This window comes from Rhincodon typus, chromosome 35 (assembly GCF_021869965.1).
Source record: "Rhincodon typus isolate 14 chromosome 35, sRhiTyp1.1, whole genome shotgun sequence".
NCBI classification, from domain to species: Eukaryota; Metazoa; Chordata; class Chondrichthyes; order Orectolobiformes; family Rhincodontidae; genus Rhincodon; species Rhincodon typus.
This window is the reverse complement of record NC_063366.1, coordinates 39,613-64,266: the sequence shown is the minus strand read 5'-3', so window position 1 is coordinate 64,266 and position 24,654 is coordinate 39,613. Positions and strand designations below refer to the sequence as shown.

The window sequence follows — 24,654 nt, the reverse complement described above, 5'->3', positions numbered from 1 at the left end:
TGGCTAAAATGCAATTGACGAATAGGGGAATGCTATTTCTAAAACAAACTTATATGGGCTATAACGTAATTCCATCGGTGCATGGAGCAGTACATGTCGACATCACATGATCACTTCACAGGCTTTGTCGTGAATACATACAATATTAGCGCCGAAAGAGTCTCTGCACCGGCATCACATGATCATTTCACGGGCTGTGTCATGAAATACTTTGAGAGGTACAGTACAACCTCCTCCCCCATCAAGTCATCTTGACATTTTTTCTAGGTAAAATGTTAAACTTACTTTTATTTCGTTACTAGATATGAATTAAACATTTATTCAAATTGCGCTATCCTTTGTGTTAGGCTTTTGAGTGATTTTTGAGTAATTTTGAGGGAGGTTTTTGGTGGTCTGCCCCTAATCCCACTTTTCCCACAGGCCTTGTTATTTCTATAGCACGATTTTTTATAATGCAGTGTTGCACAGGAACACAACTGTCATGTTATAGCAAAACTAACTGTATGCAGAATTAATATGAAAGGCGTAACTTTTAGATTAATGACCTGTGTATCTTATGATAATGATGTTAAGATTTATAAACAAATGAAGCCATCTTTTCATAATGATGGTTCATTGCTTTTCTGAAGGGGCTGCTGTTATGAAGTTGTGTGGAGTAATTGTGAATTGGAAGGCAGGAAGCTAGAATATTTTTGTGAAAAAAATCATGGTCCCTTTAAGAGGTGAAGTGTTTTTCTTGAAAATTCTACAAACAAGACCTGTCTGCATGCGGCTGAAGACGTACAGCCAGTTCTAAAAATGGAAACATGCATCAATTGGTTGGGTGATTGGAAACTTTAGGCTTGTTTTGATGTTTCAGCAAATAGTTAGAATCAGCCAATTAATTTAAACCAAGCACTTAGTGATTGAAAGCCAATCGAATTTAAATCTGATGGTTTTGATAACCTTGGACCAAGAAAATTGATATGTCATCCAAGATATATACGGAAAGGGTATTTGGAAATTGTTGGGAGAGTGAACCACCATCTGAGAAATAAGCATCGGGTTCACACAAGAAATTGCTAAGTTCTCTAAGAAAGCACCACCTATCCAAAAAAGGTACCACCATGTCACTTCCAGTAACAGCCCTCACAGAGAAAACATCCCTGACAGCTGGATCAGCAGAAGAAAGGCATTTATGACTGGAAAGACAGTGGAGAAGGCAGAGCATTCCGGAAGACACATCCTGTGTGGGCTTTGACAGACTAAGGTTTAATTTACTTTTTTTCTTTCATATAAGTGGGACTTGTGTTTATTGGAATAGCATACCAGTAGAATTTTGTTCAGTTAGGGAATAGTTTAGAGTTAGGGGAGAATTGTTTGGTTTGTTAGTAGTTCTGCTAATTTGTTCACTGTTAGGGTTAAATAAATAAATTGTTACTTTTTACTTATAAAAGGACAATATCAGGGCTTTGCTTCTATTTAACCTCCATTTCTCCATAACAGTAGACATTAAATAAATTAAGTTATCCTTTATTTGAAGGCACAACACATATGCAGTAAAATTAATTAGTGACAATTTGATTGAAATTATTTTGCTGTAATTGACTTTATAGATGTTATGAAGGATTATAAAATCATCGATTGGGGGAATAAATATTCCAGGGTGCACAACTTTTGGTAACGACATGCAGCACGTCAACAAGGGAGGAGTTAATGTGTGAGTAAATGCACATGTGAGAAGAATCTGTCTTCAAGAGATCATAATAAAGAATCAGTTTAGGTGGAACTTAGGGATAATAGGAGTGAGAAGAACTCATGGGACCTCTAAGAAAGGCCTTTAACGATCATGTTAGGTTAGATGGATCATTGAACAATACATCAAAGAAGCTTATAGCAGAGGCAACATGATGATTTTGGGGCACTCACATTTGTTTGGCATAATAAAATTGTTAAGAGTGCTGAAGATAATGATTTTTAGAATGTTTGCGAGACAGTTTCATGGGGGAAAATACAGTGTAGTATCGGCTAAGGACATAAACTTATTAATAGTTATTACTGTGTAATGAATCAGGCACAATTTAATGTTGTAATCAAAAGATCCTCACAGAACGGGATCATGATACAATCAGGTCTCATTATGATTCAAGGTGACGTGAAGCAATGGCAATAATATGTTTGATTTCACAATGGAAAATACATATGAGGGAAGAATTGACAAAAGAGTATATCACATTGAAAAAAAAAGATCAAAAAGTAATGAGCATCTCTGCTCATTCAAAAACTTCAGTATTTTACTTGTATGACAGAAGTGACATAATATTGTAAGACTGAAGGTTGTTAGAGCTTTATAAACCCACAAATAACAAGCAATAAATTGGTTAAAAGGCAGAGAAGTAGAACAGGACAGTAAGCCAGCCAGAAATAGTAGAACAGAAGAGAACAGTTTTTATAGTTTTTGCTTTGGTTTCCACATTGCAACATGATTAAAACATTTAGTTACTAATTTAGTTACTAATGCCCAAAATTGATTGTGCTCACCTTGATGCTAAGAACACTGACATTTTCTCGAGTCTCCCTTTGAAAGACAGCCACACCCTCCTCATTGGTGTTTGTAGATTGGCCTCCATCAATATTCACTGGCACATTGACAGCTGGAGTCCCATCTGGATAGGTTACAGTTGTCTGTTGACAAAATTAACCAAAATTGTTCATGAGAATATCCATTTTAAATTCTTATCAGCCATTTCAAAATAGCGGCCTGGTTTATTTCAATCAGATTCCTTGAGTGGTTTAAATTTATACCCTCTGTTCCCTTCTTTATTGGCAATTATGATATAGGAAGGTGTTCCATTCGCAAACTCTAAAAGCAACAGAGAGCGCTACATTTGAAATGAATGAGGTTATTTATGACAGCAGCCTCTAATGCCATAATATCCTTTGGCTATCTGCAAATCAGAGATTATGTTAAGAAATTGTTCAATGAGACTACTTGTGTAAAAGAAAATTATGATCTTCTGTATTTGTCTTTGCAGCAAGTGCGGTTCTGGTCATTCTGCAAAGGCATGGTGAAGGAAAGATTCGATTGCAGTGGAATGTAATTATAGATCAACCACTTAAATATTTACTTACGATGACAGTGAAAAAAGACATTGGAGAGAAGAAGCGGCTTGTTTTTGACAAATCCATCACATATGGTGAAGAAACAAATTTGATGCTGCTGAGTTCTATCTCTTCCATTTCACCACCTGTGCACAATTGGAGATATGGTGAATTTACCAGTTTTTTTTTCTTACAGCACAGCTTCCTTTAATAGCACATACAAAACTTGTGAACTCTACCGCTGAGAAAAACAAGGTCAGCAAGTGAATCAGAGCGAAGTGAATCTAATAATTTGTTAGAACTATACCATGAATCCTGCACTGTAGGCGGCATGGTGAGTCAGTGGTTAACATTGCTGCCTCACAGTGCCAGGGTCCTGGGTTCGATTCCACCCTCGGGCAACTGTCTGTGCGCAGTTTGCACATTCTCCCCGTGTCTGCGTGGGTTTCCTCCCACAATCTAAAGATGTGCAGGTTAGGTGGATTGGCCATACTAAATTTCCCATAGTGTTCAGGGATGAATGGATTAGCTGGGTTATAAGGGGATGGGTCTGGGTGGGATGCTCTGAGGATCGGTGTGGACTTGTTAGGCCGAAGACCCTGTTTCCACACTGTAGGGATTCTATGATCTTCTATGAAAATCCAAGAAGTGTCTCCTTAACAGCTCGGGTTTTACGTCAAAGAAATCAAAGCAAGAGCAGATGTATAGGAAAGGGACTCACAAGCAGCTTCTCGGGGGCTAACAAGAAGATAACTAATGAATGTTGGCTGCTTCAGTGACACCAATACTCTTTTTTGTATGCAATCACAGAAAATTATTTGTAAACATAAGAATTATTCTTTTCACTCGAGGCAAGAGCTTGCTTTGGGCAGAAGTAAAATATTTTGCAGTAACATTGATATTTTTCCCTTAATGAATCCTCTAAAGACATAACCATGGAATATTCTTATGGTTGTAAAGTAAATATAACATAATGATATTAGGGCAAATAGCCTTAAAACACAGTGACTTAAACACAATAGCATAGAGGAAGAGAAAAACAACTTGCATTGAAGTTCGGCATGCTAGCATATCCCAAAGTTTCTTAACAGACAAAGTTGCACTTGAAAGTTTCACTGCAGAAAGCAATGCACCCAAGAACAAGCTATTAAGACAATGGGTGGATGTTTTTATTTTGCATATTATTCTTCCTTAGATTATGAATACCAATTCAAACGCCCACATTAATATTTCATCGCTTTTTTCCTTGAACTGAGTCCACACCAGGGCACCTTTGAGAATCTTACACAATTGTACAAAATAACAGGAGTAGAAATACCTCATTTCAGCCCCTACAGGCTGCTCCATTATTCAATACAAGCATGGCTGATCCTTTTTCTTTTGAGTTCCCGATTCCCATCAAATTCCTAGAAACCATGCCTAACAGGAATTGATCATTATAATGATATTATTACTTACTGTCTCTGCCTGCACAGTCTTCTGAACAGAGGAGTTCCAAAGCCACACCTGAACCTTCCAAAAAGACAAAACCCTAACCCTAACCCTAACCCATCCTGGAATGGTTAGCCCTGAATTTGAGACAGTAGCCTGTAGATCTAGAGTGGCCCACAAGAGAAAAATTCCTTTCCAGTTTCACATTGCTAAGACACCAGGATCTTAGACACTTCTCTCGTCACCCTTCATTTGCATAAACTCCAGTGTAAACAAGCACTCCTTGTCAAAAATGCATCACAACAGAATCCAATCATTCAGAGTCACATAATCATGCATGTGGAGTCACTCGTTGCATAGAACCAGCAGGTTTCCTTTGTCAATAGAGACATGGGGTAGATTTTTCTCACATTATAAAGAAACTAGCAATTTGTGCTTAATACGTCTGAGACCAGCATTGCTTTCCCTTTTTGTGAGATTTGAATTCATACCTCAAGAATTTAGATAAACAACCTGGATTGTGAAACCAGGAACTAACTCTGTAAGATGAAGACTGGTCTAGGACATATGCAGCGAAATCATCTCTTTTTATTTACATTTGTGCGGTACAATATTTTACCTCCATTTAAATTGGCCTCATTTTCAGACTTTCTCTGAACAGAGTCATCTCAGTATAATACTGAGCCAAATGTGCTAACTAAATTCATTGGTCTAGAGATAACCTTGAACTTATACATACATCAAAAGATGCCATAGCACAACCTGAACACAACTGACATACACATGCAAATAATTCTGTTGACCAATCATGAGGCAATGGTTTAGTGGTACAAATGTGACACTACCGATCCAAAAAGCTCAGCTAATGTTGTGGAGACTGGGGTTCAAATACCACCACACAGATAGTGAAGTTTTAAAAAGCAAATCTGGATGAAGTCATGGTTGATTGTTGGGAAAACCACATCTGGCTCATTCATGTCCTTTGGGGAAGGAAACCTCCCACCCTTACCTGGTCTGGTCTACACATGACCCCAGGCCCACATCAATGTGGTTCACTCTCAACTGCCCTCTGAGCAACTAGGGATTGGCAATAAATGCTAGCCTAGCCAGCAACATCCACATCCTGGGAAATAAGACATTTAAATCTTGTTTTCCATGTGCAGTTGTGGTGTGCAATCTGCAATATATTTTAGGAAATCTGCAGCAAATATCTCCTTGATTACATTTCAAAGGGCTGGGGACTGAGAAACTGACATGGGATTTGAGTAATTCAGCTCACTTACTGACTAATTCTACAGCAGTCACAGCCATATAGAGATGCAGACCCACAAGCTCATCAATGGACATCAGGTTGGATTTTTCCAATAGACTTTGAGTGTTGAGAGAGGAATTGACTTCTCCCTTCACCAACTGAAAACGGTGAAAAAAATATATTTATATATCAATAATAGAAGCGAGACAATTGCCTTAAAAAAATGCTTGACTTTTGAACCACAAGACAATAGTATACTAAAGCAAAACATTACAGATATATAAATGCACTGCTGAGACATCATGTGACGTATTTAAGTCAATTCTGCATATCATATCAAGGATACATTGGTCAAGGAAAGGTACCCATCAGCCCAGAAATATAAAACGAAAGAGACTGGCAAATTATGAGCAGGTTGCTCAAACATCACATTATTCTGTGAGTATAAAAGAGTGTATCTAATTGTGAATTTTAAGGTGATTAAAAGAGTTGATATGGTAGTTGTTGTCGAAATTTGCAAGAAAAAAATGAATATGCCTAACATTAGAGTGAGAGTTTTATGCAGTGAAAGGGTTAGGGTTGGACTGAGCATTTGGGTTAGGATTAGGGATAGCCGTAACCCAACAGTATGGCAGATAATGTTTCATCAGAAAAAGGTTAGTGAAGGTGTGGATAACCAATCTTCAAAAACACTATTAATCAGTTTGTGAACTACAGTTGAAAATAATATTGATTGATACATTATCTTTTTTTTAAAATAAGGGCATGCAACAGACATGGTTAAATGAAGGTAAACCACAGACAATTCAAGGATTAATCGAATCACGGACAAATTCGTGGTTTTAAATGTCTGACTCCTGCTCTTGTTCTTTCTTTCTTGTTTCCACTTTTCCACCTCATTTCAATTGTGATAGAAAGGGCAGTCAAGGACAATGGCGTGCAGTTATGAGACTGAAGAGGAGATCACAATCCGATCAGACATGATTTATTAAAGGGCATAACAATCTCGAAGTGCCAAATTTGCTGATATTGAGGCAAAACCATGACTTAATGTTGCCGCATAATCCAAGAGTTCTATCACTTTAAGTCCAAAATTCAAAACAGATTTGCATTTTCTAACAAACATGTGACAGAGAAAATAAATCCTTATCAGTGTGTGAGTGGATGAAAAGTTAAGGTGAAACTCTATTGAATTTACTCAATTTCAACAGTTAAAATGTCATTCTAAAAGCATTTAAAGCTTAAAACATGCAGGGAGATGTTGTGGACCAACTTAAGTGGAGCTTTATGAAACTGTCATAATATGAAACTTAACTTGTTTCTCCCAGTTCTCCATTTGTAAAGCACAGACAGTTGAAATAAACAAGGAAGATACAGGTGGCAATGATTAATCCACATTTAGTCATAGTATAATTCATACTTTTGTCAATTAGCTACGTCTACAAAGTAAAGCAATAAAGACATAGTTACTGTTAGTTCTTGTTCGAGACCTCCAACATACGTCTTGTTAATTCCGTGAAGGATCCCGAATCTCACAAATGCCTTACCCTCGACTGCCTCTCCATATGTATGCCTTTCAAAACAACAGTTTCATCTTAGAAGGAGGTAGTGTTATAATATGCACAACTTGTAATTTAGTGTGTTTACTCTCCTCAGCTTAAAAATTCCAGTTACATTTATTAACCTGCATTTAAATACAACCAGAGGAAACAATACAGATTATTAATTTGATTTATAGTAAAGCGAATGGAGAAGGAAGCCCCTGCAAATATTGCAACATGAAATTTTGTCCCACAGTGTGAAATGCTATTAACAAAAACATGCAGTTATATCAATTCATTTAAGCTAAAATGAGGAGTTAAATTTGCCAGATTCCCTCGGTCCTTTCCAAACACAAACTGGTGACAACATGATATGATGATATTTCATTTTTGGTCCACTGGGGAAATTATAGACTGAAAAAAAAATCCAACAATTATGGTTATGTTGTTGGATTAACAGAATGGAACCCTATAGAACCTGGGGTCAGATACCATAGTTAGGATAACGTGAATAAAATTAGAGATCCACAAATAAATTAATCAAGAATCAAAATGCTGGGCTAACTGTGTGCAGAAATTGCTGATGATAATTTGCGAAGATGACATTCTTTTGAATAATTAATAAGGTTAGAGTGACAAATTTGTAGAGAACTTGGTGATGTTAGAAGAGTTATAATTTAATGTCATTGCAAGAAATTACAGTATGTCAAAGATTTAAACAAAAAAAAAGTTTCCCTTTGGCTGTAAGAGCAGGGAAGTATTTTCTACTTTAAAAATACAAAATACTGATATCACCTTCCAACTTCCCGCATCCAACCTATTGACATATTCTCTGCAGTGCAAAGAATTTCACCAAATTAATTTCATCGGTGGCTTGACATGCCATCATGCCTGATAATTCACTTTACTGAAGTCATTAGAACCAAATATTGGCAACATACTCTATGTCTAGTCAATGCAAGTTGTAATCAATCCCCTCATCATTCTGTGATATGGAAAGATTACAATGTAATTGTGGTTTCAACTGCATCGATAGTGGTACAGTATTGTGTTGATAAATAAGCCGCTAAATTAGTTATAAAGAACAAAAGAGAACAAAGAAAATTACAGCACAGTAACAGGCCCCTCGGCCCTCCAAGCCTGCGCCGATCCAGATCCTCTATCTAAACCTGTCGCCTATTTTCCAAGGACCTGTATCCCTCTGCTCCCTGCCCATTCATGTATCTGTCTAAAGAACAAAGTTATGATTACTGTAATGAAAATACATGATAAAACTGGATCTTCTCTGTACTGTACCTTAATTCAAAACAATTTGGTAAAGATTTGAATGCGCAGAAGAGCAAAGCATGTGGAAAGAAGAGGTCTGAGCTCACACAAAGAATGCTTTCTAAAATAAAACATGCAAAGCTGAACAAAACAAATATAAGGAATAGTGAGTGAATAGACTTACAGACCTTCTAAAGTAATTATTCTAAACCATATACACTGTCTGTACAACTTAAACTCTAAAAATGGGAAAATATATCAAGCAAATGTGTAACACCCTCAGAGCTGCATTTGAATAGCTCTGCAGTCAATACGGATCCCATTGAGGCTCATGTAAGTCAGTAAATCTCACTAAAACTTGATCCAATTAGCAAAGGATTCTTCATGTTGGAAGACAAGGCCTTGAAACAACATCGAGCTATTTCTGACTGGGACTGCTTCAATGACTAATTATATTTTAGTAGTTCAATCTTGTCTCATGAGACTGATTCCCAACATTTCTCAGACTGCTTATTAGTATATAATTGCCAGCATAGTTCCAAACTAATTAAACAACTAGCTTCAGTGGGCTACCACTGAATTTATCAAGTGCCAATCTTTCTCACCAGCATCAAACAGTTGCTGTTTCTGGCCTTTTTTCATAGCTCTCACAGCGAGGCAGAACTATCATTGTCAGCGAATGATTCATCCTGACCTAACACCTCGAAGTCTGCTAACAGCAGCACTTACGCTGCTTCAACTTACTTCACTGCATCAGAACTTTCCAAGCTCCAAGCAGTGCTTCAGAGAAGAAACAGCTCCACAAATTTTATGACAATACACCCTGATCTGAGCTATTTATAGCCAAAAGTGCATAATTGCTCATTCAAATGTATTATTTAATCTGATTATTCCAACATTTTTAGGTTAATTCTGGATGCTTCTGCCATATTTGTTCTTTTTTTCCTTCAGTCAAAGTTTAACAAGAAATCTAAACCTTGTATGATAAAACCGGGATGCAAGAGACTTGGACATGATAGGCAAATGGTCAAAAGTGGCAGATGGAATACAATGTAGGAAATGTAAGGTTACACATGTTAGTAGGAATATTAAAAGGTATAGTTTTTTTTTTAAAAAAGTAGAAAGGTTTCGGAAATTTGAAGACCAAAAGGGACTTGGGAGTCCAGTTCAGGATTTTAAGGTTAATATGTAGGTTCAGTTGGCGAAGCAAAATTCAATGTTGGCATGCATTCAAAAGGTATATAATACAAGAGCAGAGATGTACTGCTGAGTCTGTAGAAGGCTCTGGTAAAACTGCATTTAGAATATTACGAGCAGTCTTGGGCCCCACATCAAAAGAAAATGTGTGCTGGCCTAGAAAGGGGGTCCAATTGAAGAGGTTTATAAGAATAAATTGCAGGAGGAAGGACTTGTCATATCAGGAGCAGTTGAGGACTCTGGGTCTGTACTCGATGGAGTTGAGAAGGATAAGGGGAGGTCTGATTGAAATATACAGGATACAGAGATAGAGTGGACATGGAAAAGATCTTTCTACTGGTTGGAGAGATTAGAACCCAACAGCACAGCCCCACAGTGAAAAGACGATTATTTAGAACCAAGAGGAGAAGGAATTTCTCAGAGAGCTGTGAGGTCAGAACATTGAATGTATTTAAGTCAGAGATAGATAGGTTCTTGATTAGTTAATGGGATAAAGGGTCATGGGGAGAAGTAGGAGAATGGAGTTGAGGAACATTTCAACCATGATCAAATAGTGTAGCAGAATCAATGAGAGAAATGGCCTAATCAGGCAAGTGAAAAAAAATTAACCAATTTATTTCAGGTTAGCAGCTTAGTGAAAACAGCACCCAAAATTAAGTCATTTGGTGAAGTTGAGATTTTTAACTTCTGAAGAACTTATCTCATTGAAATAAGCATTTTAGTCAAACCAGCATCAAAAATTAGGTCATTTGGTGAAGTTGAGGTTTTTGACTTCTGAAGTGCTTATCTCACTCAAATAAGCATGTTAGGCAAACCAACATCAAAAATTGCGTTATTTGGTGACGTTGAGATTTTTGCCTTCTGAAGTGCTCAACTCGCTGAAATAAGCATGTTAGTCAAAACAACATCAAAAGTTGAGTCATTTGGTGAAGTTGAGATTTTTGGGTTCTGAAGTGCTTATCTCACTGAAATAAGCATGTTAGACAAACCAGTAGCAAAAGTTGAGTCATTTGGTGAAGTTGAGATTTTGTTCTTCTGATATGCTTATCTCACTGAAATAAGCACGTTAGTCAAAACAACATTAAAAGATGTGTCATATGGTGAAGTTCAGAGTTTAGTCTTCTGAAGTGCTTAACTCGCTGAAATAAGCATTCTGGTCAAAACATCATCAAAAATTAAGTCATTTTGGTGAAGTTGAGATATTAGTCTTCTGAAGTGCTTATCTCACTGAAATATGCATTTTAGTCAAACCAGCATCAAAAGTTAGGTCATTTGGTGAAGTTGAGGTTTTTGACTTCTGAAGTGCTTATCTCATTAATAAGCATGTTAGTCAAACCAATATCAAAAATTGCGTCATTTGGTGAAGTTGAGATTTTTGCATACCCACAATGCTGTTGGGTTAGAGATTTCCAGGGTTTGGACACAGCAAAACTGAAGGAACAAGATATAATTCCACTTAAGTTGGTGACTGGTTAGAACAGGAACTTCAGGCTTTGGTCTTTCCATAGATCTGCCACCCTTGTACATCTAGATCAGTGATGCAATTAAAATTGGGAATAAAAATCATGTAGAACATTACAATCAAACGTATCTCGGGTGATGGCAGGTTCATTTCACAAGGAAGAGAAATGACACAGTTATTTGCAAACAATGTATTGAAGAGGAGCTTCAATGCATTGGAACATTGCAAATATACTGCTTTATTCCTGCAGCTGAATGAAGTTATTAGGTATGGAACACAGATTGAAAAAGGGACGGAAGACAATGGTTTTATCCTTCACAGTTAACGAATCCACTGCAAGCTTTGTTGCCTTTTCATACTTGTCAAATACAAAGGCAGGTCTCTTGAGTTTTCAGCAAGGAAGTTTGACACTTGTTGCATAAAGGTATTTACCAATGTATGAGAGTGGATCTATAGTTTGCAAATGAAAGATATTTAAAAAGATAAAGTGCAAACTGTCAAATGAGTCTGGATATTACACAAAATGTCATAAGAGACCACAGTGAACTTCATCCTTTAAGATACTGCAAATATATTGGCTGTTGTGTTACCTGTGGACTCACTTACATTGCCACTATTTTGAACTTGAACTCCTCCTTGGTCACAAGGTAGAACATTTGATCTGCTTGTACCTTGACTTCAAACCTGGGGAGAACTTCATCAGCAGATAGTTATGTTTCACCCATGCAAAACATCTTGCAAAAACTGACAGTTCAAAATATTTTAAATGCAATGCACATTCTAATTACAAATTAACTTCGCCTCCAGACCCACAGGTGAGAAGTTGACAGAGGTCCCAATCACATAATTAATTTGCTCACATTCAAAGACTCCAGAGCAAGACTCTTTCTTTCATCTTCGCAGAATCTGTAGTTTCAGAGCTGTAATCCACTGGAGGTGGGAAGATTTTAAATTCTTTATTCATATATTGCATGACTAGTGAGCGTATATGTGTAAGTGTGTGTATATATCTGCATGCATAGAGACAATGTTAGTGCTAAGCTGATTATGATTTGGAAGGTGAAAGCAAGAGGTATTTTATGATGACAATATCATGAGAAACAATTCCATGGCAACTAATTTACGCTGTAAAGTACTACTAGCAATTAAACCGCAACAAGGGAAAGGGACCAACCAACACTGTTCTAACACAATGATCAGTGCATCTTAGCACAAGACCTGTATGGCCATGGGTGTTGACTGATGTAAGTAAGAGGACGCTTGCAGAAATGTGCACGAAGGTGCAAATGCTCCTGATGTTCAATTTGTATGGATGTTGTTGCCCCATTGCAAAAGTATACGCTTGTCTGAATGAGAAGAGAGCATGGATTTTCATATGGGTGCAAGAGAGTCTTTGTATGTGTGTGTGTGTGTACGCGCGCGCAAAGGCACGTACTTATTTATCTTTTTATGCCAAATGCACCTGTGTCTCATAGACATATAAGCCATATCACCTGTATCAGTACTCTGGCTTAATTGTCTTTGGATCTGGCTGCTGAAGAGATCTGTGGTGTCAATTAGAATATTGAGTGAGCACTGTGTAATGTTGCCCTGGGATTTGTGGACCTATTGATTATTTTAATATAACCCACAAAGATAGTCATAGAGTTTTACAGCACAGGAGGCCATTCGACCCACCATGTCTGTATCAGCTCCTGAAACAGCTACCCAACTAGTTCCATTCTCCAGCCCTATTTTTGTAACCCTCTAAGTTCATCACTTTCAAACAGATATCCTGCTGTCTTTTGAAACCATATATGTAATCCGCCTCCATCACTATTCCAGGCAGGGATTCCGAATCTTAACAACTCCGTGAGTTAAAAAAGTTTCTCCTCAACTCACTTCTAGCTCTTCTGGTGATAATCTTGAAATTTTGTTCCCTAGGTACTAATGTACGAAACAGAATTTTCTTCTTTTCCTTGTTAAAATTGTTCACAATTTTGAATTCCTCAATGAGGTCACCTCTTAATCTTCTCCACTCCAAAGAGAATACACCCAAATTCTGTCATCTTTCTTTGTATCTAAAATCACTTATTCTTAGTACTATTCCAGTAACTTTCCTACGCATCCTCTCCAGGGTTTTAAAATCCTTCCTGAAATAAAAAGGTGCCCAGAACCAAACACAATATCCAAATATGGTATTGCTAATGATTTAGTTTTAGCATCACTTCCTTGCTTTCATACTCTATGCCTCTAATTATAAATGCCTTGGTTCCTGAAAGCTTTCTTAACAACAATAACCATAATTCTGTAAGTTTCATGTTACTTATGGTAAGAACAAGAGTAGACCTCGGGTGAAAGCACTGAATTGAGGGAAGACTAAATACAACATCATTAGTCAGGAATTGGTGAATGTACATTGGGCTGTTTGAGGATAAATCCACATATGAAATGTAAGAATCTTTTAAAAGATCAGTTCAGTAGATTTCAGGTCCAGCATGTTCTTGAGAAAATAAAGGATAAAAGTAGAAAGATTCGGGAATCTTGAATGATAAGATAAATTAGGAGGCATGCATCAGGTTTAGGAAATTGAAAAGAGACAGAGCCCTTAAGAATACAAAGCTGGCAGCAAAGAATTCAAACAAGGATTTTGTTGGTGTAAAAAAATAGTGCCAGGAAGTGTCTTTGTCGAGAAGGATATGGAAGATAGAGAACTTGGAGAAATAAATAGTGATATCTTGAAATGTTTCCATTTTACAAGAGGTGGCGCTGGACATGTTAAAACACGTAAAAGGTGGATAAACCCCTGGGGCCTGATCAGGTAAATCCCGGACCTTCGTCAGAAGCTAGTGAAAAGATCACTGGGCCCCATGCTGAGATTTTTTTATAAATCATGGATAGCCATAGGGGAGGTGTCAGCAGACTGGCGGTTGGCTAACGTGGTGCCACTACTTAAGAAAGGTGGGAAAGAAAAACCAGAGAACTATAGATTTTATGAATCTATTCTGATTTACAGACCAGTGAGCGTGAAGTCAGCAGTGGGCAATTTGTTGGAGGAGTTTCTGAGAAATAGGATTTACAAACATTTGGAAAGGCAAGGACTGATTAGGGAGAGTCAACATGGCATTGTGCATGGGAAATCTTATCCAAGTAACTTGTTTGAGCTTTTTTGAAGAAGTGACAAAGAAAATTGATGGAGGTAGATCAAAGAACATTATCTATATGAGCTTAAGCAAGGTGTTAAACAGGGGTCCACAAGATAGAGTGGTTAGCAAGGTTAGATCACATGGAATCCAGAGACAGCTAGCCAATTGGTTACAAAATTGGCTTGAAAGTAAGAGACAGAGGGTGGTGGTGGAAGGTTTTTTTTGGACAGGAGACATGTAACCAGTGGTGTGCCGCAAGTATCGGTGCTTTTTGTCATCTATGTAAATGATTGGGATGTTTGCAGATGACACCAAAATTGGTGGTGTAGTGAACAGTAGTGAATGGTATCTCAGAGTACATCAGGACCTTGATCAGATGGGCCAAGGAGTAGCAGATGGAATTTAATTTTGATAGATGTGAGGTGTTGCATTTTGGTAAGGCAAATCAGGGCAGGACTTTACAGTTAATGATAGCGACCTGGGGAGTGTTGCCAAACAAAAGGACCTAGGGGTAGATAGTTCCTTGAAAGTAGAATCACAGGTACACAGAATACTGACGGCGGCATTTGGCATGCTTGCCTTTATTGGTCAGTGCACTGACTATAGGAGTTGGGAGGTCATGTTGCAGCTGTACAAGACATTGGTTAGGCCACTTTTGAAATATTGTGTGCAATTCTGGTTTCTCTGCTGTAGGAGGGATGTTGTGAAAGGGTTCAGAAGAGATTTACAAGGATGTTGCCAGGGTTGGAGGGTTTGAGCTATAGGGAGAGGCTGAATAGGCTGGGGCTATTTTCCCTGGAGCGCCAGAGGCCTGAGGGGTGATTTTGTAGAGTTTTATAAAATCATGAGGAGCACGGATACGATGGATAGCCAAGTTCTTTTCCCAAGTGTACAGGAGTCCAAAACAAGATACCATACGTTTAAGGAAAGTGGGGTCAGATTTAAAATGGACCTAAGGGGTAACTTTTTCACACAGAGGTTGGCAAGTGTATGGAATGAGCTGACAGGGGGACATTTAAAAGGCATCTGGATGGCTACATCCAGGGTTTATAGAATATGGCCCAAATGCTGGCAAATGGGACTAAATCAGTTTAGAATATCTGGACGGAGTGGATGAGTTGGACCAAGAGGTTTGTTTCCAGGCTGTATAACTCTATGACAGTATGAGATGGATACAAAACTGGCTTAGTCATGGGAGACAGAGAGTAGCAGTAGAAGGATGTTTTCTGACTGGTGGTCTTGCTCTGCAGGGATCAGTGCTGGGACCCGTATTGTTTTTTTATATAGATATAAATGTTTTGAAGGAGAATATAAGTCGCTTAATTAGTAAGTTTTTGGACGTCACAAATATACAGGAGCCAGAGATAGGGAGGACTATTGCGGAGAATACAACAGGATATAGTTATGCTAGAGACTTGAGAAGTGGCAGATGGGAGTTTAATTGGGACACATGCAAGGTTATGCATTTTGGGAGACCTAATACAAGAGGGAAGTAAATGGCAGAACCCTTAGTAACATCATCATAAAAAGGGATATAAGTGTACAGGTCAACAGTTTCTGAAAGTAGCAAATCAAATGGATATGTTGGTCAAGACGGCATATGGCATGCTTGCCTTCATTGATTGGAGCGTAGTGTATATAAATTGGCATGTTGCAGCTGTATAGAACTTTAGATGGGCCAATTCAGAAAACTGCTACACCAAGAGGGATGTTGAGGCTTTGGAGAGGGTACAGAAACAGTTTACCAGGATGTTATAGACAACAAGGTGTAGAGCTGGATGAACACAGCAGGCCAAGCAGCATCAGAGGAGCAGGAAGGCTGATGTTTCAGGCCTAGACCCTTCTTCAGATGTTGCCTGGTTTGGAGGGTATTAGCTGTGAGGTGAGAATAGACAAACTTGTTTGATTTTCAATTGAATGTTAAGGATTCCTGGTATAATGGATAGTCAGAGTCTCTTTCCTGGGATAGAAATTACTGGGGGATATAGATTTAAGTTAAAGAGGGTGCATTTGAAGGAGATCTGTGAGAGGCAATTTTTTTTTTAAAGAGAGGGTGGCAGGTACATGGAATGCACTGCCAGAATACATGATTAAGGTGGCCTCAACAGCAGCATTAAAGAGGCATCCTGACATATATATGTGAATAGGCAGGGAATAAAGGTAAATGGACTGCATAAATGCAACAGCTTTTTAGTTTAGACAAGCATCATGTGCTGGCGCAATCTTGGTGGACCGAGGCCATGTTCTTCGTTCAAATATTTCAACTTGTCTGCCCACCCTCAGAGAATTATGTACATGAACCCCAAGGTCCCTCTGCTCCTGCACTCCTCTCAAATCTGTACCATTGAGCCTATATTTTCTGTGTTTATTCTACTAAAATGCATTACCCTACATTTCTCTGCATTGAAATTCAACTACCAGGTGTCTGCCCATTTTGCCAACTTGTCAGTATCCCTCTGAAGGCACTCAGCATCCTTACAATTCACTCTTCTACCCAGCTTAGTATCCTTTGCAAATTTAGAGTTTGCTCGCAACACCCACCTCCAAATCAAAGTCCAAACATCCATCCCTGGAGAACACTGCTTTCAAGTTGTCTCCAATCTGAGAAATGCCCACCAATACATACCTTCTGTTCTTATCTTTTAGCCAACTTCAAATCCATGCTCAAAAACAGAAGTTGCTGGGGAAGCTTAGCAGGTCTGGCTGCATCTGTGAAGAAAACATCAGAGTTAACGTTTCAGGTCCGGTGACCCTTCCTCAGAACAGTTCTGAGGAAGGGTCACTGGAACCAAACCGTTAACTCTGATGTTTTCTTCACAGATGCTGCCAGACCTGCTGAGCTTTTCCAGCAACTTCCGTCTTGTTCAAGATTTACAGCATCTGCAGGTCTTTCAGTTTTTATTCAAATCCATGCTGCCAAGGACCCAATCAATCCCAAACATTCCTAATAATGAGATGGTTCCAAGATCCATTAAATATTAACTTTTCACAGATACAATACAATTATACAAAGGGGAATACCATTCATTATGTCAAATGTGTTGTCTTCTGCAGCGCCTCTGGTATTCGAAATGAAGCATGTGGAAAGGGTTTCTATTGCAATTTCATCCTATACTATTTATTATGTATATCCAATTATAGAAGTGAATCTTGAGATATTCTCCAACTTGAATAAACCAACTATTCTGTCTACTTTCATTGAATACCATGATACGTTACAGCTAAATGGATTCAAAGTGTGGTACTAGGAAATACTGCTCTGCCACATGCCCTATTCTTGGGATTAGATGGTCCTGGGAATTAGATGGTAAGACAAAGACCTCGTTCCCTTTTTTGTATTCATAACTGACCTTACAACCTTATTTTGAAGAGCAGATCATTTATCCCTGATTTATTTGTACAATCAGAAACAAATTAGATGTTCTTGATATAACTTTTTTTTGCTCTGTGAGAATTAGGTTTGAAAAATATGACTGCTACAATTCCTGAAACGCAGTAGCAAGTGCACTTTAGCAGTACTCCATGGTTTTAAATTACTTTTGGACATTCTAAATTGCTAAAATATACCCAAAATCATTCCATTTCATTTGGAGGTATTGTGTCTACATCTGTCCTCAAAAGAATGAGACACCACATCCTAAGTTAGGTAAAATTAGATTTTGTAGTGGACTTGCATTCCCTAGACACATTAAGCTGAAATAACAGTTCTCATGATTATTTAGATTGTCTCATTGATCATGAAGGAGCACTCACCGAATTCTTTCACTTCAAACTGCGCAGAAACTTTGGACATGGGTGAATCCAAAAACTCTGCCTCTATTCGCCAAATTCCGGGTCTATTGTGTCAACATGAAAACAAAAGACAGAGAGAAAAAGAGAAACAAGTACTTTATCAATGTGACTGTTTCAAATTAAAAACAGATGTGCATCAAGGCTCATTTTCTGATGTATATTTGTAAAGGATGTTTGGAGGGAATCTATTACATGTAAGGTACCAGCATCAGAAGAACATAAAGCTTAGAAAGTATTAGGTCACATATCACTACAGACTGCACCATTTTTATTTGCAGACTCAGTTGCTCTTTCCCATGCTCCCATAATATTATTTGATTCACCATGAATCCAAAGAGAAATGCTTCTCTGTCGTAAATGCATTTGGAGATTAAAAATCCATATTTTATGCTCTGTCTTCTGGTTTGTACAATCAAGTGAAAGAACCTCTTCGCGTCCACTCTGCAAAACCCTTTCCTGTGTTAGATGTTTCAATGAGATTGTATTTCATTAAACTCCAGTAGATGTAAGACCAACTCATGGTGGGTTAGCTCTCTTAACAAAAGAGATAATGATGCCACCCACTATTCAAATAAATATTATACTGGGGGAAAAAATACTGAATTGTAGAATTACAGTATTCTAGCATGAAAATCATGGCTGACCTGATTGTAACCCTTCCAGCCTGCCCATGATAAGCTTTCACCTCCTCGTTTACTAAGCAATGATATACGTTTGGCTTATATATATTCCACCACATTCTCAGAAAATAAAGTCAAAGACTCCTGATATTGTGAGGAAAATAAAAGCCTGATCATTGTTTTCAATGTTCTATCTATTACATTTAGAAATAGATAGTTGGCTCAAGATTATTCCATCCTCCCCACATCTGCCATGAGCACACTTCTCGGGATTTCCTATAATTCAGTTGCATTGGCTCTAAATGTTTCTAAATTCCAATGGGTAAAAGCTAAACCTGTCGAACATTTCATCCAAGAGAAAATATCCTTTTAAGATATTATTCTGTTGGAACTTCTGGAAGAAGGTTACCTCAGAGTACAACTGAATCTTGATCAATGGGCCAAAGGGCCAAGTAGTGGCAGATGAAGTTTCATTTAGATAAAATGAGGCAGGCAAATAAGAGCAGGACTGACACACTTACTGATAAAGGTTCTGGGGAGTGTAGCAGAACAACAAGACATTGGAGTGTAGGTTCATAGTTCCTTGAAAGTGGAGTCGCAGGTAAACAGGATAGTGAAGACGGCGTTTAGTATGCTAGTCTTTATTGGTCAGTGCATTGAATGTAGGAGTTGGGAGGTCATGTTGTGGCAGCACAGGACATTGGTTAGGCCACTTTTGAAATACTGTGTGCAATTCTGGTCTCTTTGTTGTAGGAAGGATGTTGTGAAACTTGAAAGGGTTCAGAAGAGATTTACAAGGATGTTGCCAGGGTTGGAGGGTTTGAGCTACAGGGAGAGGCTGGGGCTATTTTCGCTGGAGTTCCACAGGCTGAGGGGTGATCTTATAGAGGTTTATAAGATCATGAGGGGCATGGATAGGGTGAATAGACAACGTCTTTTCCCTGGGGTGAGGGAGTCCAAAACTAGAGGGTTTAAGGTGAGGGGGAAAGACCTAAAAGGTACCTAAGGGCAACTTTTTCCATGCAGAGGGTGATGTGTTTATGGAATGAGCTGCCAGAGAAGGTGGTGGAGCTGGTACAATTACAACATTTAAAAGACATCAGAACAGGTATATGAATAGGAAGGGTTTAGATGGATATGAGCCAAATGCTGGCAAATGGGTCTAGATTTATTTAGGATATCTGGTTGGCATGGACGAGTTGGACTGAAAGGTACAGCTGTAATGACTCTCTGACTCTAACTACACTGAAGCACTTTCAATGAATTTCAATCACTCATTAATGGAATTGGTTAGCTCCATTGGCTGGACCACTGGTTTGCAATGCAGAATGTGACAATCACCTTCAATCCACGCCTTCTAGCCCCTTGCACAAATATTAATTGGTCTTCCTTTTTTCTTTCTCTCAGTATTCCGGGTCAGGGTGCAGAAAAGATTTCCAATGATATTACTGTGACTGGAAGATTTATGTTATATAAGGAGAGGCGAGATAAGCATTTTTTCCACTGGTGGTGGAACGGGATTGAGGGATGACCATTATAAAATCATGACAGGCATAGATAAGGTCAATAGCAATGGTCTTTTTCCTGGGAGAGGGTAATTCAAATTTAGAGGGGAGTTTTTTTTAAAGTGAGAGGAGAAAGATTTAAGAGGGATCTGAGGGGCCACTTTTTCAGACAGAGGGTGGTTCGTATGTGGAATGAACAGCCAGAGGAAGTATTAGAAGCAGGTACAGTTACAACATTTAAAAGGCATTTGGACAGGTACATGAACAGGAATGGTTTGGAGGGATATGGGCTAAGCATAGGCAAATGGGACTAGTTTAGTTTGGGAAACTGGTGGAAGGACGAGTTGGACTGAAGTGTCTGTTTCAGTGTCATCTGACTCTTTGATTCTATTCGTGATTTTAATTACCTGCATGAAACGTCCTCCCAAATATATTTACTGCAAGCAAGACAGTCCCACCCTGTTAAATCTATTTATATAATAGTGACTCCGCTCCATTTTATTTTATATCTTTTAGTTTTGCTAAGATCATAGAATCATAGAATCCCTACGGTGTGGAAACAGGCCCTTCGGCCCAACAAGTCCACATCGACCCTCAAAGCATCTCACCCAGACCCATCCCGCTTATAAACCCATCTAATCTACACATCCCTGAACACTATGGGCAATTTAGCATGGCCAATCCACCTACCATGCACATCTTTGGACTGTGGGAGGAAACCAGAGCACCTGGAGGAAACCCACGCAGACACGGGGAGAATGTGCAAATTCCACACAGACAGTTGCCTGAGGGTGGAACTGAGCCTGGGTCCCTGGCGCTGTGAGGCAGCAGTGATAACCACTGAGCCACCGCACCGCCCTGTATTCCAGCACCTTGGCTAATGGTTTGTTCTGACATCAACATTTTGATTTATTCCTTTTTCTGCTGCTGCCATAATTTTCAGGTCACTCCTCAAAGGGGGTCTACACACATCAGATGTGATGAAAATTGAATTCATCCTGGCATGCCTGACTTTCTGGACACAGGTGTTGCCAAGCTGTCATGAGTTTGTTGCTTGACATTGATATCAATTCACTACCATTCCGTACAAAACCTTTAGAGTAACACAGAGATTAGACTAATGTCTAAAGAAAAAGCTTGCTTTGACCATCGGAAATAAAATGTCATGTCCTAACATCATCATACATCATGCAATATGGCACTGGAGTATACTGACAGCTTTTCATATATAAGCGACTTAAGATGACATAATTGTTGGAAGACATTCATATCATTGTCAGGACATTACTACATGTGTTCTTCAGCGTTTACAAGAATATCAATTTTCAGCAGTGTGGAAGAACAGAGGGATCCTGGGGTCCACGTCCATAGATCCCTCAAAGTTGCTACCCATGTTGATGGGGCTGTAAAGAAGGCATATGGTGTGTTGGCTTTCATTGGCAGGGGAATTGAGTTTAAGAGCCGTGAGGTTATGCTGCAATTCTATAAGACTCTGGTTAGACCACACTTGGAATATTGTGTTCAGTTGTGATCACATCATTGTAGGAAAGACGTGGAAACTTTAGAGAGGGTGCAGAGGAGATTTACCAGGATGCTGCCTGGACTGGAGGGCAGGTCTTATGAGGAAAGGTTGAGGGAGCTAGGGCTTTTTTCATTGGAGCAAAGAAGGATGAGATGTGACTTGATAGAGGGGTACAAGATGATGAGAGGCATAGATAGACTGGATAGTCAGAGATTTTTTCCCAGGGTGGAAATGACTACTACGAGGGGGAATAATTTTAAGGTGATTGGAGGAAGGTGTAGGGGAGATGTCAGAGGTAGGTTCTTCACACAGAGAGTGGAATGCGCTGCCGGCAGTGGTAGTGGAGTCAGATACTTTAGAGACTTTTAAGCGACTCTTGGATAGGCACATGGAGGATAGTAAAATGTAGGGTATGCAGAGTAGATTGATCTTAGTAGGATAAAAGGTCAGCACAACATAGTGGGCCAAAGGGCCTGTACTGTGCTGTGTTCTATAAAGACTAGCCCCTCAAGCTAGCTCCACAATTTAGTACAATCATGGCTGATCTGAACTCAGCGTCATTCCCACGTTACGGCCTGCTGTACCTCCACATAACTCGTTAACCCATTACTGATTAAAAACTGCTCTACGCCTCCTTAAACTTGTTCAATTTCCCCGCATCCATCAGTCCAAAGATGCGCACATTATGCACAATTTAGCATGGCCAATCCACCTAGTTTCCATGGATGTGCAGGCTAGATGGATTTGCCATGGGAAATGCAGGATTACAGGGAAAGGGTAGGGGACTTATCTGAATGGGATGCTCTTTGAAAGTTGGTGTGAACTCGATGGACCAAATGGCCTGCTTCCACACTATAGGGATTCTATGATTCTAATCTAGAACTGCATGCAATACTCTAGTTGTGGCCTAAACAACATTTTACGCAGCTCCAGGATATCCTCCCTGTACTGAAACTCTATATCTCGGCTAATAAAGGCAAGTACTCCATAGGCCTTCTCAACCTGTCCTGATAAAATAAGGAGGCAGTGGGCATTCACACCAGTGAGTGAATCTAATCCCCAGTGCTTCCAAGGGTCCTATTGCTGATCACGTTTTCTCTTGCGTTGTCTGTCTTGCCCAAGTGCAGCACCTCACGTTCATGTGAAATGAAATATGTTAATAACTTACTCTTCAATATCGGGGACTCTTGTCCGGAGCAATTTCATTTTCTCTGACATCCAGTAGGCAGCCATGAGTTGCATGTTGCGGGAGTTCTGGTAAAAAAAATCACCAAAACGTAATCAGTGTGAAACCATATGTCTTGGTCATTATTGTTCAATGGAAAGGCCTCAAATAACGAGTGGTCAGCTTTCCTTATCTAAAACTAACTGACAATGGTAAAGTAACACATTCTGTCAGGAAGTGGGATACAACCTTGCACAATTTTGGCCAATACTTTTTTTTAAATAAGGTAACAGGTTCAAGATATTCCAAATCATTGTTTCACTGTGCAGAATGTGAACGTTGCTGAAAAAAGGCACATTTTTTTTGAAACACTGCATCTTGCAATCATCAGGACAATGCACTTGAAGTACTAAAGTTAAGAAAACACAGCACAGATTCTGTATGAGAGCAGAGTACATGAAAATGGACTCAGATTGGTTGAACTGTTGCCATGGGAGTGCACCAGTTAATTATGACTGACAGTTAACTGCCATGACTGTTCAATTTTAAACCCAAGCAAGTTACATTTGGTTGGTCAAGATATTCTACAATTCGGAAAATGGATGTCACCCATTTTGTTCATTTGAAAGAGACACAATGTCTCTGTATGTACTTTCTGTCTGCAAGCCCCTTTAGTTTAGCGTACACCACTTCCAACAAATGCTACTGTGTGACACAGTTAACCTAGCTGACAAACGCAAGTTGCTTGTCAGCAAAATTCTTCTGCTGTTAACAACAAGCATGGTGCTGACCATACAGGCCTTTTTCAAAACTCACAACAAAATAAACAACATTAAATGTGGTTCCATGATTGCACAATATTTGCTAAATAAGATAAGATTGCAAAGAATTATGCTGACATCAATGTAGGAATATCATTCAGGATTATATAGTGGCCCATGCACGTAGGTCCACTACTGTTGTTCGGCCCTGTTCCTTGCAGGTAGAATGTCCATATATTAAACTTGGTTCAAATCAACAAACTAGGTGGCAAGCAGTATCCAAATTTTTTGAGATAGCAAGAACTGCAAATGCTGGAATCAGAGATAAAAAAAAAAAGTGTGGAGCTGGAGGAAGACAGCAGGCTAGGCAGCATCAGAGGAACAGGAAAGCTGATGTTTTGGGTTGGGACCCTTCTTTGGAAATTACTGAAGAATTTCCTGTGTTATCCAAATTTTTTTCTTTTTAAGGCAAGACCTTGACTACCCAGATTCAAATTAGCATGTTTGAAGTTTGAACAAGGCTGGCAGTTATCGGGGAGTAAAAATTAGCTTGCCTATTTTCCACGATAGCAACTATATTCCACCTGACTATTAATTAGTACTTCCCTTTCAAATAATAAATAATAAAAAAAGGTTTCAATAATTTCATTTTTTGTCTTCACTTGATTGGATATGTACAAGTTGAAAAGTTTCAAACAAAAAAAATGTATTAGTCTTGTGACATGTAAAACTTTTATGTCTTCTCCTGAGTCTATTCCAATCTGAACAGTTAGATTTTAGGATCTCTGCTCTCCACACTCACAATACGCTAGTTGTGGCCTAACCAACATTTTATGCTGCTCTTGAACTCCAAGCCTCAGCTAATAAAGGCAAGCATCCCAAGTGCCTTCTTAGCTACATTAAGAATCTGTCCTGCTGAAGTAAGGAGGCTGTG

At 38.9% G+C, this 24,654-nt stretch overlaps 1 protein-coding gene across 1 annotated transcript in view; it reads right to left on the bottom strand.

The window, feature by feature from the left end:
• LOC125486897 (complement C4-A-like) overlaps window positions 1-24,654 on the bottom strand; it is a 179,844-nt gene that overhangs the window by 121,699 nt on the left and 33,491 nt on the right. The window contains exons 5-11 of the mRNA XM_048616449.1: window positions 22,963-23,048; window positions 18,109-18,191; window positions 11,837-11,924; window positions 7,235-7,337; window positions 5,796-5,922; window positions 3,112-3,227; window positions 2,521-2,664 (exon numbers count right to left, since the gene is read on the bottom strand). Of these exons, the coding sequence (XP_048472406.1) occupies window positions 2,521-2,664; window positions 3,112-3,227; window positions 5,796-5,922; window positions 7,235-7,337; window positions 11,837-11,924; window positions 18,109-18,191; window positions 22,963-23,048 (747 nt within the window). The remainder of the gene's footprint in view (window positions 1-2,520; window positions 2,665-3,111; window positions 3,228-5,795; window positions 5,923-7,234; window positions 7,338-11,836; window positions 11,925-18,108; window positions 18,192-22,962; window positions 23,049-24,654) is intronic.